The sequence below is a fragment of the Schistocerca nitens genome, chromosome 4 (genome assembly GCF_023898315.1).
Source record: "Schistocerca nitens isolate TAMUIC-IGC-003100 chromosome 4, iqSchNite1.1, whole genome shotgun sequence".
NCBI classification, from domain to species: domain Eukaryota; kingdom Metazoa; phylum Arthropoda; class Insecta; order Orthoptera; family Acrididae; genus Schistocerca; species Schistocerca nitens.
Genome location: NC_064617.1, coordinates 741,382,385 through 741,396,778, shown reverse-complemented (window position 1 = coordinate 741,396,778; position 14,394 = coordinate 741,382,385). Strand labels below are relative to the sequence as shown.

The 14,394-nt window shown below is 43.8% G+C and overlaps 1 protein-coding gene across 1 annotated transcript in view; it reads left to right on the top strand.

Moving 5' to 3' along the window:
- The window catches only part of LOC126252984 (ATP-dependent translocase ABCB1-like), a 189,476-nt gene that overhangs the window by 165,893 nt on the left and 9,189 nt on the right, over positions 1-14,394 (top strand). The window contains exons 20-21 of the mRNA XM_049954012.1: positions 173-367; positions 9,932-10,138. Of these exons, the coding sequence (XP_049809969.1) occupies positions 173-367; positions 9,932-10,138 (402 nt within the window). The remainder of the gene's footprint in view (positions 1-172; positions 368-9,931; positions 10,139-14,394) is intronic.

Here is a 14,394-nt window from a genome sequence, read left to right as displayed (position 1 = left end):
ATTAGGTTAGTTAGGTTTAAGTAGTTCTAAGATCTAGGGGACTGATGACCTCAGAAGTTAAGTCCCATAGTGCTCAGAGCCATTTGAACCATTTGAATTCACTGGCTCCTACAAAACGGATTATGTTGGAACGAATTACTGCTAAAGACACACTTGATATGATTTGCTACAGGTGACCAGGGGAGACGTGTCGTACTGTGGAGTGGAGTTCTGCTACCCGACGCGGCCCGGGGCACAGGTGCTGCGAGGACTCGACCTGGCGGTGAAGCCTGGCCAGACTGTGGCGCTGGTGGGGCCGTCCGGCGGCGGCAAGTCCACCTGCGTGCAGCTGCTCCAGAGGTTCTACGATCCCAATTCCGGCACTGTGGTGAGTACTGGGAACAGCGATGGTCCAGTTCCCGAGAACGACGCCTATCAAACAAGCGAATCCATAGCGTACTGAAGGAACAAATTATTCTGCTGTTGTTTCAGAAAATCATATGACGGTCAAAGTATGAAAATCAAATCTTAAGGGGAGAAACAAAGAAGATAGATTTCTTACTGCTAGAGACACATTTGGGAATGCAGTTCAGATGCCCTGCTAAACCCACAGGACAGGACAAGTAGTGGGAATTGTGGAATGGGGCCAGAATGAGCGGCTGTCAGTTACACTCCACACATAACACTTTATTTAGTTGTCCAAACATTACAGCGCAATTTCTATGCTTCATTATCGACAGAAAACGTCTGTAATTCTAAAACGGCTGAAGGTCCTTGAATTAAATACAACTGCTATAATTCATTTATTTATTTATTTATTTATTGAGACAAGGCTCTAGGCTCTAACCTTAAAAGTATTTAAGGCCAAGCGATGTAAGACTTGACTAGTCAGACAGATTAAGTTTTTAAAAGCAGCTGAAGGCCCATAAATTTAAAACAACATAACTACAATAACCTTTCAACAGGGAGAAGCCCCAAACTTTATGACCTTACTTCAAACGGCTGAAGGAATTTTGTTTAAAAAAACTGCAACCAATTTTCTGAGGCAGAAGGCCCAAAGCTTTTACGCTAAAATAGTATTTAAGCCCGAGTGATATAATACTTGATAAGTAAGAATCCAAAATTTTAAAACGGCTGAAGGCCCATCATTTTAAGAACAACACAACTACAGTAAATTTTCAACAGGCAGAAGGCCCACAGCTTTATCTTGGAAGAATGTAATATTTGATAGATAAGATCCTTAAAACTTGAAGTGGCTGAAGGCCGATACTTTTAAAAACTATACACTACAATAAATTTTCAACAGGCAGAAAGCCCACAGCTTTATCTTACAAAAGGTAATACTTCATAAGTAAGATCCTTCAAACTTAAATCGGCTGAACGCCGATGCTTTTAAAAACAATACAATAAATTTTCAACAGGCAGAAGACCTTAGCTTTATCTTCAGACAATGTAAGACTTGCCCAATTTAGAAAAACTTTCTTTTAAAACGGCTGAAGGCCTTTGTTTTTAAAAACACAATTACAAGCATACAAATTCCAGCCATCGGCTATGAGCCATTAGAAATACAAAATTAATCGCTAATAAGAAGGCAGTATAGGCAACGGCGCTCAGAAGTTTCCAGGGGCTCGGTCTGCCCTTGAAATCTTAACGTTAGCTTAGGTGAGACAAAAACTCGGACCAACTATACTCGATCAGCCGGTAACACAACCAAGAGACAGTCAGGGACCCACCGACAAGACGACTTGCTAACCACCGACCAGTATATGGGAATTCCAAAGCCAAAAAATTACAGACATAGCCGCCAACAACCAAAAATAAACAAAAACAAAAGGTGTCAAAAACTTCTCACCATATTGAACAGCGACAACAGGTGAGGAAAGGACTATGGCTGAATTTACGTCAGCGACCATGGCAGGTGACGGAAACACTAACGGCTACAAGGCAGAAAATCCCGCTGGTGCACTTGAATTTCTAACCGACAAATATAGTTAATTCCACCACACGGCGGCTATCTTCACCAACTCGAACACTCGCTGTTGCTCCCAGGAGTACCGCCAACAGCGAATCACCAGCCAAGGGGACAACGTGAATAGACGTGGCTTCGGTAATAAAATCACCACTCAACTTTCTTGTCCTGGGTCGGTGAGACACGAGCCGCATAGCACTCGGAACAGCGCCCCACACGTTCCGACACACGTAGAGACCACCAGCGGCCCGGCCGACTGCGCCGCGCGGAGACTTGCTGATCCGCTCCAACCGACCGACTGGCTGCACACCGCCAAGCCGGAAATATAAGCACCAGACCAAAGATAGTATAAGGTGAAAATATCGATACACACCGCTGCTGCCACACGTAGAAAGAGGAAGAACCACGGCATAACCGCAATAGCCGCGAGAAACCAAAGGCATAGTAACAGCCCAGTTTTAAAGCAACGCATAAGCTGGGGTCAGCACGGCTCAGTAGCGCTGGCAGATGTTTATTGACTTCAAGCAGTCTTTAAGTCGGAGATTGGTTCAACCACTTGGTGATTAGGAAATTGCCCTTTGGGTGGTAGTATGTCCTTTTCTTCCTCACCGGAGGAACTGGCTCTTCCATCCCCATCAGACGAGGTGGAAGGGAAAGGAGGAGGGGGGCGGGGTGGGAGCGAACATACAATGTAACGTTTAATGCAACAGCAGTATAACTATGATAACCATGCGTTTTTCAGATACATACAGTGTTGGGCAAAAAGCAAAAATCACAATAAAGGCAGGAAAAGCTGGCACCTAGTGATTTCCGAGTCCCATGTCTGTTAATTATGCTTATACACAGTATCAATGTATCACAGTATCATCATTTGTTCACATTTCTTAAAATGTCTGTGTTACGCCAACAAAAAAAATTAACAATAACTGCAACCCGTAAAGAGTGGCCGCAAAATTGTAGCGCGATAACTACTCGTACATGTGCCAGTACATTCGTATTAAAAGATTTACTTCCATAAAATATCTAGGAGTATCGTACGAAGCGATTTGAAGTGAAACGACCACATAGAATTAATCATGGTAAGGCAGACGCCAGACTCAGTGGAAAAATTCTGCATGGCTACTCTGGATATCATACTTAATTTCCTGCGAGAAGGTTCATCGAACCACCTTCACACTATTTTTCTACCGTTCCACTCTCGAAAGATGCGCGGAAAAAAAAGAATGCATGGATCTCTCCGTGTTAGCTCTGTCTTCTCTTAGTTTATCACGATGATCGTTCGTCCCTATGTAGGTAGGCGACAACGAAATATTTTCGTATACGGAGAAGAAAGTTGGAGAATGAGATTTTGTGAGCAAATCTTCCCACAATGGAAAATGCCTCTGTTTCAATGACTGCTAACCCAACTCGTGTATCATATTCGTGACACTCTCTCCCTATTTCGCGATAATACAAAACTCTGTGCGCTTCTTTGAACTTTTTTGATGTCGTCCGTCGATCGTAACTGATAAGGATCCTATACTGCACGGAAATACTGAAGCATAGGACGGATAATCATATTGTAGGCAGTCTATCTAGTGGATTTGTTGCATCTTCTGAGTGTTTTGCCACTAAATCGCAGTCCTTCGTTTGCTTTCCCCAGAACATTATCTATCTCATAATTCCAGTTTAAGTTATTCGTAATTGTAATCCCTAAGTATTTAGCTGAATTTGCAGCCTTTACATTTGTATGCTTTATTGTGTAACCGTAAGTTAGCGTATTTCTTTTAGTATGAGATCGACATGATTACTACTAGAAACAGATAGCTGAAGTTGTGATTTTAATCCTAAAGTTACCTGCACTTGCGCTCAGCTGACATACAGCACATACGAGGGCTATTCAGAAAGTAAGGTCCGATCGGTTGCGAAATGGATACCACAGTGGAGATGAAAAACGTGTTACTTGCAACGATTTGCTACACATTTGGTCTATAATACGTACTTGTCTACATCGTAGCCGTTGCGACTTAGACACTTGACATAGCGTTCTACCATCTTTCCAATACCCTTGTCATAGAAGGCAGCCGTCTATGCTTCCAGTCACTTCTCTAAGCTGGGTTGCAGTTCGTTGTCTGTGTCAAAATGTTTACATATTCAGAGGTTCATACGAGCAGATGAACATCAGAGGCAGCCAAGTCGAGGCTGTATGGTGAGTGATCAAACACTTTCTCCCCATTGAAAACCCTGCAGGGGAATCCTCATTGTCCCTGCACTGTGCGTATGTGGGGTAACATGGTAATCAGGCGATACCTCTCAGCGGGCATCCATGCTTGGCGACAGACACTATTGTTGTAGACATCTTTACGCGCTCACTGTGCGCTCAGAGCTGAAAAAGAGCGACTTCAGCGATCGACATGCATACTGGAGACACTGCCCAACATATCTGTGCAAAGCCTCATCGGAGTTTGACTGTCATTTCCATTTCGTGACCTATCTGACCTTACTTTCCGAGTAGTCCTCGTATATCAATACCGATTTTATTGAATATCCGCTGAGTAAGCTTCTTAAATGCGTATCAGTGAACAGTCACAGTACTAAGAGGTAAAGCTTCGTCTGCTGTCCCTGTCGGACAATTCAGTACCGACCGACAGCCGTGTCATCCGCTGCCAGTGGCGTCATTTGATGTAGTATGGGCTCAGCACATCGCTCTCCCGGCCGTTGTCAGTTTTCTAGATCTTGGAGCCGCAGCTTCTCTCCAAAGTTGCTCTTCACCTGGCATCACGAGGCTGGGTGCAACACGTTCCGGTCCTCGCACCAAGGAAAGCTCCGTATCAGTATTGAAAATCGAGCTTGGGTCGTCAGCATACCAGCCAGACGCAATGACCACGCTGCTACTTTCTTTCTTTTGTTTAGTAAATCCGTTATTGAACTGAAGTACAATGATTTAGAGGGTTTTACAAATGTTGATGCATGGCTTAAGCACCATCAGTATATGTCCAACTTATTGACGCTGAAAAAGGAAATAATAATAATAATAATAATATGACCACAAAATGGCCGCCTGCTGCTGTGAACACTGGTAGTGTACAGTTCAGAGTCCTGCTAGCTCTTTTTGTAGTACTATTAATATTCATGGCATTCTGAGCATCAATAACAACTCTAAGCTTCGCATCATTTGTGTTTTTCCGTTCATCTCATTATTTTTGCAAATCTAAGCTACGGAAATAAAGTTTCTGAAAGAAATCAAATGTAGTAGCAGACTGGGTCACATCCTCAATGAACACACCAGAAAGTAAGTGAAGATCTTGATACTAGGAAAAAATATTAGAATACGGCAAAAATGGCTCAAACATGCCCTTCGTTTGGCCACTGATCGTCTACTAAAAGAAAGTACTAAGTACAGATCGACAACCAAAAGACGTTATGTAAGACGAAAGTAGAGTTGGACAGGAAAGCCATACATCTGTAAAGTAGATAATGATGATGACTGATGCAGGAATAGGATTCTTGTTGTATCTGAATAACGAAGACTGGTTACAAGTTAAGTGCTCTAGGCAACATTCTTTGATGTCTTGTGCTAGTAACAGATTGCAACAGCCACGTGAGCTTTGTATATAGGGTAGACCTGGTGAAGTCACGCTTTCAAGTTGACAGAAAAAGCAAGAAATAAAGACACTCTCTAATTAGACGATGTTATCCATTCAACATTGTGGACATTAAATATGTTTCTTTGGTTTAGTTCATAAGCAGTGGGGATAGTAATCGCCTGAGACCTTTATTATAAGCAATCCAGTCGATCACCTGGAGTTGTTAAGTGAAATCCGCAAGAACATAAAGTTGCGTCTTTACACAGGAGTTACATCCTTCTCCTTCAGAATTCGAATTCAATGCCTTAACTTCTTTTTTACCAGCACTGAAACTTTTATTATTATTATTCCCTTAACTTATATAAAGTTAGGTGCATAACACATCAAAATAATTTACAGCGTTTTCTGAAATATTTACCCGTTTAGCTTGTGGGACGTGTAGTCTGTCGCAGCCGGCGCTGTCTGCTTTGCATGCTCTTGAAGTTGGTGGACACGCCGATGGCCCTGACAAGGCTTGCCATGACAGTAAGTTTATAATTCTTCGAACTCATTCCGTCTTAACTTCGGCCTTAATTTCGCTGGAGGTTTTACTGGCGTTGGCTATCGGATTATAAGGTGCCTCCATTTCTTGCATTTTACAAAGACTTCAACGCATATTTTCATCATGTGTGCCATATACACGTAGCCGCTGTGGGTGTTGTAATCTTTTACTGGCGCAGTGTATCAGTGTTGCTTAGAGGCATCACTGCTCTTCTTTGAAACTGCCGTGACATTATTAGCATTATAGAAATTAAACAGGAAAAGAATACGTTTCCTGTGTTTCCACGTTATTGCTACTTAGTCATGTGAGCATTGATTCTGGAATTCTCCTCTTTCGGCTAACTTTTCAGTTGTAAAATCAGTAGCATATCCTACGCTGTCTTAGTATTTTCGCAACCTGTGGGATAATTTCGTGCGTTTAGGCCCAGAATCACACTCTACGGATGGCCGAAAGCTATACGTCGAAATATCAGATGACGAAATTGAGTTTCTGCGGCTTTAGTCTTGAAATCTAAGGGATCAGCCTAGTCTGCTTTGCCTAACTGTTCCGTATGCCTAAGTTCCATGTACTTGGTCCATGTAATTGGTCAGTGTTTCCAGTACTCTGTCACAAAGGCATTTGCAAGTACAGGTGCCAATTTTCACAGTGTATAATGCAAATTGATTAACGGAACCCTCCTCTTTTATTATTTTATATTCCAATCTCCGTATTTAGAATGGTTTACAGTTCCGTTCATATCTGATGTACAGGAACGGCATAGCTACAACTACGTCCTTTTGTGTAATACGGGACACCACACCCGCACTATCCGGACGACTTCTATCAGGCTATACTTTGCTGTAATTAGTTTGTATTATAGTTAACTTCCCAGAAGTCCTTTTCTTGTTTCCTTTAATGATAATTTTAGAGTTATCTGAGTACTTGCTTCACTGTTATTTTTATAATTTATAATGTTTTAGTAATGTGGACTGTCCACTACTTATTAATGTTGTATTTTATCAACGATTTTCGCAAACTGTATTTGCGACATACAGTCCTTTGATATACGGTGCCACTAGCAACCTCTGGCCTCGTTTACGTGGACTCTGCAGGTGCCCCGTAGGTATCAGGTATCAGGTTTTGACATGTTGTTGTTGCTGTTGTGGTCTTCAGTCCTGAGACTGGTTTGATGCAGCTCTCCATGGTACTCTAACCTGTACAAGCTTCTTCATCTCCCAGTAACTACTGCAACCTACATCCTTCTGAATCTGCTTAGTGTATTCATCTGTTGGTCTCCCTCTACGATTTTTACCTTCCACACTGCCCTCCAATACTAAATTGGTGATCCCTTGATGCCTCAGAACATGTCCTACCGACCGATCCTTTCTTCTAGTCAAGTTGTGCCACAAATTTCTCTTCTCCCCAATCCTATTCAATACCTCCTCATTAGTTATGTGATCTACCCATCTAATCTTCAGCATTCTTCTGTAGCACCACATTTCAAAAGCTTCTATTCTCTTCTTGTCCAAACTATTTATCGTCCATGTTTCACTTCCATACATGGCTACACTCCATACAAATACTTTCAGAAACGACTTCCTGACACTTAAATCTATACTCGATGTTAACAAATTTCTCTTCTTCAGAAACGCTTTCCTTGCCATTGCCAGTCTACGTTTTATATCCTCTCTACTCCGACAATCATCAGTTATTTTGCTCCCCAAATAGCAAACCTCCTTTACTACTTTAAGTTTCTCATTTCCTAACCTAATTCCCTCAGCATCACCCGACTTAATTCGACTACATTCCATGATCCTCGTTTTGCTTTTGTTGATGTTCATCTTATATCCTCCTTTCAAGACACTATCCATTCCGTTCAACTACTCTTCTAAGTCCTTTGCTGTCTCTGACAGAATTACAATGTCATCGGCAAACTTCAAAGTTTTTATTTCTTCTCCATGGATTTTAATACCTACTCCGAATTTTTCTTTTCTTTCCTTCACTGCTTGCTCAATATACAGATTGAATAACATCGGGGAGAGGCTACAACCCTGTCTCACTCCCTTCCCAACCACTGCTTCCCTTTCATGTCCCTCTACTCTTATAACTGCCATCTGGTTTCTGTACAAATTGTAAATAGCCTTTCGCTCCCTGTATTTTACCCCTGCCACCTTCAGAATTTGAAAGAGAGTATTCCAGTCAACATTTTCAAAAGCTTTCTCTAAGTCTACAAATGCTAGAAACGTACGTTTGCCTTTCCTTAATCTAGCTTCTAAGATAAGCCGTAGGGTCAGTATTGCCTCACGTGTTCCAATGTTTCTACGGAATCCAAACTGATCTTCCCCGAGGTCGGCTTCTACTAGTTTTTCCATTCGTCCGTAAAGAATTCGCGTTAGTATTTTGCAGCAGTGACTTATTAAACTGATAGTTCGATAATTGTCACATCTGTCAACACCTGCTTTCTTTGGGATTGGAATTATTATATTCTTCTTGAAGTCTGAGGGTATTTCGCCTGTCTCCTATATCTTGCTCACCAGATGGTAGAGTTTTGTCAGGATTGGCTCTCCCAAGGCTGTCAGTAGTTCTAATGGAATGTTGTCTACTCCCGGGGCCTTGTTTCGACTCAGGTCTTTCAGTGCTCTGTCAAACTCTTCACGCAGTATCAAATCTCCCATTTCATCTTCATCTACATCCTCTTCCATTTCCATAATATCTTCCATTTCCATAATATTGTCCTCAAGTACATCGCTTTTGTATAGACCCTCTATATACTCCTTCCACCCTTCTGCTTTCCCTTCTTTGCTTAGAACTGGGTTTCCACTGAGCTCTTGATATTCATACAAGTGGTTCTCTTTTCTCCAAAGGTTTCTTTAATTTTCCTGTAGGCAGTATCTATCTTACCCCTCGTGAGATAAGCCTCTACATCCTTACATTTGTCCTCTAACTATCCCTGCTTAGCCATTTTGCACTTCCTGTCGATCTCATTTTTGAGACGGACGTATTCTTTTTGCCTGCTTCATTTACTGCATTTTTGTATTTTCTCCTTTCACCAGTTAAATTCATTATCTCTTCTGTTACCCAAAAGGATTTCTAGCAGCCCTCGTCTTTTTACCTACTTTATCCTCTGCTGCCTTCACTACTTCATCCCTCAAAACTACCTATTCTTCTTCTACTGTATTTCTTTCCCCCATTCCTGCCAATTGTTCCCTTATGCTCTCCTTGAAACTATGTACAACCTCTGGTTCTTTCAGTTTATCCAGGTCCCATCTCCTTAAATTCCCACCTTTTTTGCAGTTTCTTCAGTTTTAATCTACGGTTCATAACCAATAGATTGTGGTCAGAGTCCACATCTGCCCCTGGAAATGTCTTACAATTGAAAACCTGGTTCCTAAATCTCTGGCTTACCATTATATAATCTATCTGAAACCTGTCAGTATCTCCAGGCTTCTTCCATGTATACAACCTTCTTTTATGATTTTGACATACAATGGTGATAATATGTATATGGTATGTTATCTTCCTTGGAGCAGAGCCGAATTTTGTTAAGTTTTTGTTGATTTGTATCGTAACATCCACTGTATTTTATTCTACAGGATGATTTGATTATGGACTGGCCTTCCGAAACTTGTCATTAAGAAAATACAAAAATTCCGATGCAACTTAAGGCGGGTCGTCTAGCAGTTATTGTAATCACTTATAAGTTGTAGTCCTGTTTCAACTCAAGCATGCTGGAGATATAGAAGTAAAATATCAATTGTGCTGCCAGAACTCATAAAAGTTGTTTTGCGAGGATGGTTGCAAATATCAGACAGTACTGCACGGTTATGCTAAGTTGTGAGCAATCTTTAAACAATAGCTATTCACACATGTTAATCAGGTGAACTTCTCTGTTTACAGGCTCTTGGTGAATGTGATGTGTCCAGCATCAGACTGTCATCGCTGCGGGCGCAGCTGGGAATGGTTCAACAGGAGCCTGTGCTTTTCAACAGAACAATCGCTGAGAATATTGCTTATGGCGACAATAGCCGTGAGGTTACCATGAAGGAGATAATTAAAGTAGCAAAGAAAGCAAATATTCACAAATTTGTGGAATCGTTACCTCAGGTAAGAGCAATCACTGTACACCGCCTGATAATTATTTAAACATTTTGTTTTCTTCGCAGTATTATCACCGACACTAAAAAGAAGAGGCTTCGTCGACTCTGTGACGGTCTTGGCTGCAGATTTCTAGACTTGCGCTATTGGGTGGGGAATTGTAGGACGCCCCTAGATAGGTCAGGGGTGCACTACACAAAGGAAGCGGCTACTCGGGTAGCAGAGTACTTGTGGCGTGCACATGGGTTTTTTTTAGGCTAGGCAGTAGTGCGAGGTGTCCTGATGAACACTCACCAGTAGACGTGCAGGCAGGGAAATCAAGACGCGCTCAGTGTAAAGACACTTCAGCTATCAAGATATTAGCGGTAAATTTTCAGAGTGGTCGGAATAAAGTTCATGGGTTTACTGCCCTCCAGGAAGCGTGTGGCGCGCAAATTATTCTCGGGACTGAGACCTGGCTGAACCCTGAGATAGAAAGTTCTGAAATATTTAGTGTGGGTTGGAACGTGTATCGGAAAGACAGATTAGACACCGTAGGAGGTGGTGTCTTCATTGCAGTTGACAAAAATACTGTGCCTACTGAGGTCGAAGTAGAGTGTGATTGTGAAGTTATCTGGACACGTTTAACAGGGCTAGGAGAAATAAAGTTAATTGTTGGGTGTTATTCCCGGCCACCAGGTTCCACCGTGACAGTTCTAGAATCATTCAAAGGGAGTCTACACTCTGTATCGCAGAAGTACCCGGATCATGCTATATTAGTCGGAGGCGACTTCAGCCTACCTAGTATAGACTGGGATATCTATGGATTCATTACAGGTGGTACAGACAAGCCGTCGTGTGAATTAGTTTTGAACACATTATCCGAAAACTGTCTTGAGCAGCTAAATCGACAGCCAACGCGTAATGGCAAAATTTTAGATCTGGTAGCCACGAACAGATCAGACCTCATCGACGGTGTCAGTGTTCAAATGGTTCAAATGGCTCTGAGCACTATGGGACTTAACTTCTAAGGTCGTCAGTCCCCTAGAACTTAGAACTACTTAAACCTAGGTAACCTAAGGACATCACACACACCCATGCCCGAGGCAGGATTCGAACCTGCGACCGTAGTGGTCGCGCGGTTCCAGACTGTAGCGCCTAGAACAGCTCGGCCACCCTGGCCGGCTGTGTCAGTATTGAGACAGGGATTAGTGATCACGTTGTTGTCATTAAGACTATGGTCACGAAAGTTAAAAAGTCGGTCAAGAAGGCTAGGAGAGTATTCTTGCTAGAAAGAGCAGATAAGCAGTTGTTAGCATCCTACTTAATAAATGAATCGACTTCATTTACTTCCGGTACGATGGACTTGGAAGAATTTTGGGCAAATTTTAAACACATTGTAAATCACGCTTTGGAGAAGTATGTGCCGAAAAAGTTGGTTACGGACGGAAAAACCCACCGTGGTTTAACAGCGCAATTCGGAGAATGCTCAGGAAGCAAAGAAAGTTGCACTCGCGTTACAAGTAAGATCGGGAGAATGAGGACAGGCAAAAGTTAGTAGAGATTCGTGCTGCTGTAAAAAGAGCCCAAGGAAATTTTGGTCTTACGTAAAATCGGTAAGCGGGTCGAAGGGTTCCATCCAGTCACACTCTGGCCTGGCAACGGAAGACAGCAAAACGAAAGCTGAAATTTTAAATTTAGCATTTGAGAAATCTTTCACGCAGGAGGATCGTACAAACATACCGCCGTTTGAGTCTCGTACAGATTCCCTTATGTAGGACATAGTGATAGACATCCCTGGGGTTGTGAAGCAGCTGAATGGGTTGAAAATAAATAAATCGCCACGTCCTGATGGGATTCCAATTCGGTTTTACACAGAGTACTCTACTGCATTGGCTCCTTTCTTAGCTTGCATTTATCGCGAATCTCTTGCCCAACGTAAAGTCCCGAGCGACTGGAAAAAAGCGCAGGTGACGCCTGTATATAAGAAGGGTAGAAGGACGGATACTCAAAATTACAGACCAATATCCTTAACATCGGTTTGTTGCAGGATTCTCGAACATATTCTCAGTTCGAATATAACGGATTTCCTTGAGACAGAGAAGTTGCTGTCCATGCATCAGCACGGATTTAGAAAGTCTCGCTCCTGCGAAACGCAACTCGCCCTCTTTTCACATGATATCTTGCGAACCATGGATGAAGGGTACCAGACGGATGCCATATTCCTTGACTTCCGGAAAGCGTTTGTCTTGGTGCCCCACTGCAGACTCCTAACTAAGGTACGAGCATATGGGATTGGTTCCCAAATATGTGAGTGGCTCGAAGACTTCTTAAGTAATATAACCCAGTACGTTGTCCTCGATGGTGAGTGTTCATCGGAGGAAGTGTGGTAGGTCCGCTGTTGTTTTCTATCTACATAAATGATCTTTTGTATAGGGTGGATAGCAATGTGCGTCTGTTTGCTGATGATGCTGTGATGTACTGGAAGGTGTCGTCGTTGAGTGACTGTAGGAGCATACAAGATGACTTGGACAGGATTTGTGATTGGTGTAAAGAATGACTGCTAACTATAAATATAGATAAATGTAAATTAATGCAGATCAATAGGAAAAAGAATCCCGTAATGTTTGAATACTCCATTAGTAGTGTAGCGCTTGACACAGTCACGTCGATTAAATATTTGGGCGTAACACTGCAGAGCGATATGAAGTGGAACAAACATGTAATAACAAAAAAAAAAAAAAATGGTTCAAATGGCTCTGAGCACTATGGGACTTAACATCTGTGGTCATTAGTGTTGTGTCGATTCCCTAAGGTCTCGACACAATGAGTGGCTAGGTGCACGCGAAACTAACGCAGACGGGCGTAAATTCTGAAACAGGAGACTGGATGAAAACTATAAAGAAAAGAAGAGAGATTTTAATATACTTAACTTTAATGTAGTCTTGTTCTTGTTGAAATACATCTCTTGCATAGTAGTAAGCAATTAGCAATGATACACATGGCGCCTTGCTAGGTAGTAGCGATGGACTAGCTGAAGGCTATTTAATCTGTCTCTCGGCAAATGAGAGGAATACTTGGTAGGTCTAGTCGCAAGCTATGTCGTCCGTACCACTGGGGCGAGGTCAAGTCCGTGTCTTGTCACCTGCCCTGTGGTGGCGCTACGTTTGCGAATACACAGTGGCGACACGCGGGTCCGACATGTACTACAGGACCGCGGCCGATTTAAGTTACCACCTAGCAAGTGTGGTGTCTAGCGGTGACACCACATTCCTCCCCCGCAAATCGGCGAACGGTCGTGAGATAAGGCTTCCGCCCGCCGTGGGGAGGACCCCATGTTGACGTATGCGATGAGGTGGGGAGCCTAACAACAGGCGAGGCTGTGCCACCCGCACCCGGCCATTCGGTCCGAGGGGAGCTAGGAAACGCCTGCAAACCTAGTCCAGGGTGCACGTCAACATGAGGTGTATGCGCACGTAATGAGACAGAAGGGTCGACCTCCATGTGGTCGGAGCACCCGACGGGCGAAGACGACATCGGGTCCGGAGCGGGCAAGAGGTCCATGGCGGAGGACGGCTGGTCACGGGAAGCAAGCGGCGGCGCGTGACCCAGGGAGGCGCGAGGCGGCTGCAGCGAAGCGTCCGCTGCTGGCGGCGCCGGCGGCGGCTGCGGCGGCGCGACGCCATGAGGCAAAATGGAAGGCATCGTCGGTAACACCTGGGGATGAGGCGAGCCAGTAGATGGGTCCCCAAGGCGCTGACCGGACGGCTCCGTCGCTGAAAGCAGACGGGGAGCGGCAGAACCCAGGCGACGACAGAGGCGCAGCTGATTGAGATGCCGACGCACCTCACCAGAGGCCCCCAAAACCAAATACATCGCGCGGCCGAGGCAGCGAAGAATGCGCCCTGCGAGCCAACGCTGTGAACCGCGATAGTTGCGATAACAGACAACGTCGCCAGGAGCAAAAGCAGGAGTCTGCCGCTGCACAGGAACCTGATGTGGCGGATGCAGCAAAGACATCAGAGTTCGATGAGGACGACCATGGAGCAATTCAGCCGGCGAGCGACCATCGCGGGGCTGAGAGCGATACGAAGACAAAAAGAGCAACAAAGCGTCCTCCCGAGAATGCGACTCTGTCAATTTCAACATCTGGGACTTGAAAGTCCGGACCAATCGTTCCGCGGCACCGTTTGACTGAGGCGAAAACGGCGCGGATGTCAGATGTTGAATACCATTGGCCTTGCAGAACGACTGAAATTCTGCGGACATGAATTGTGGGCCATTGT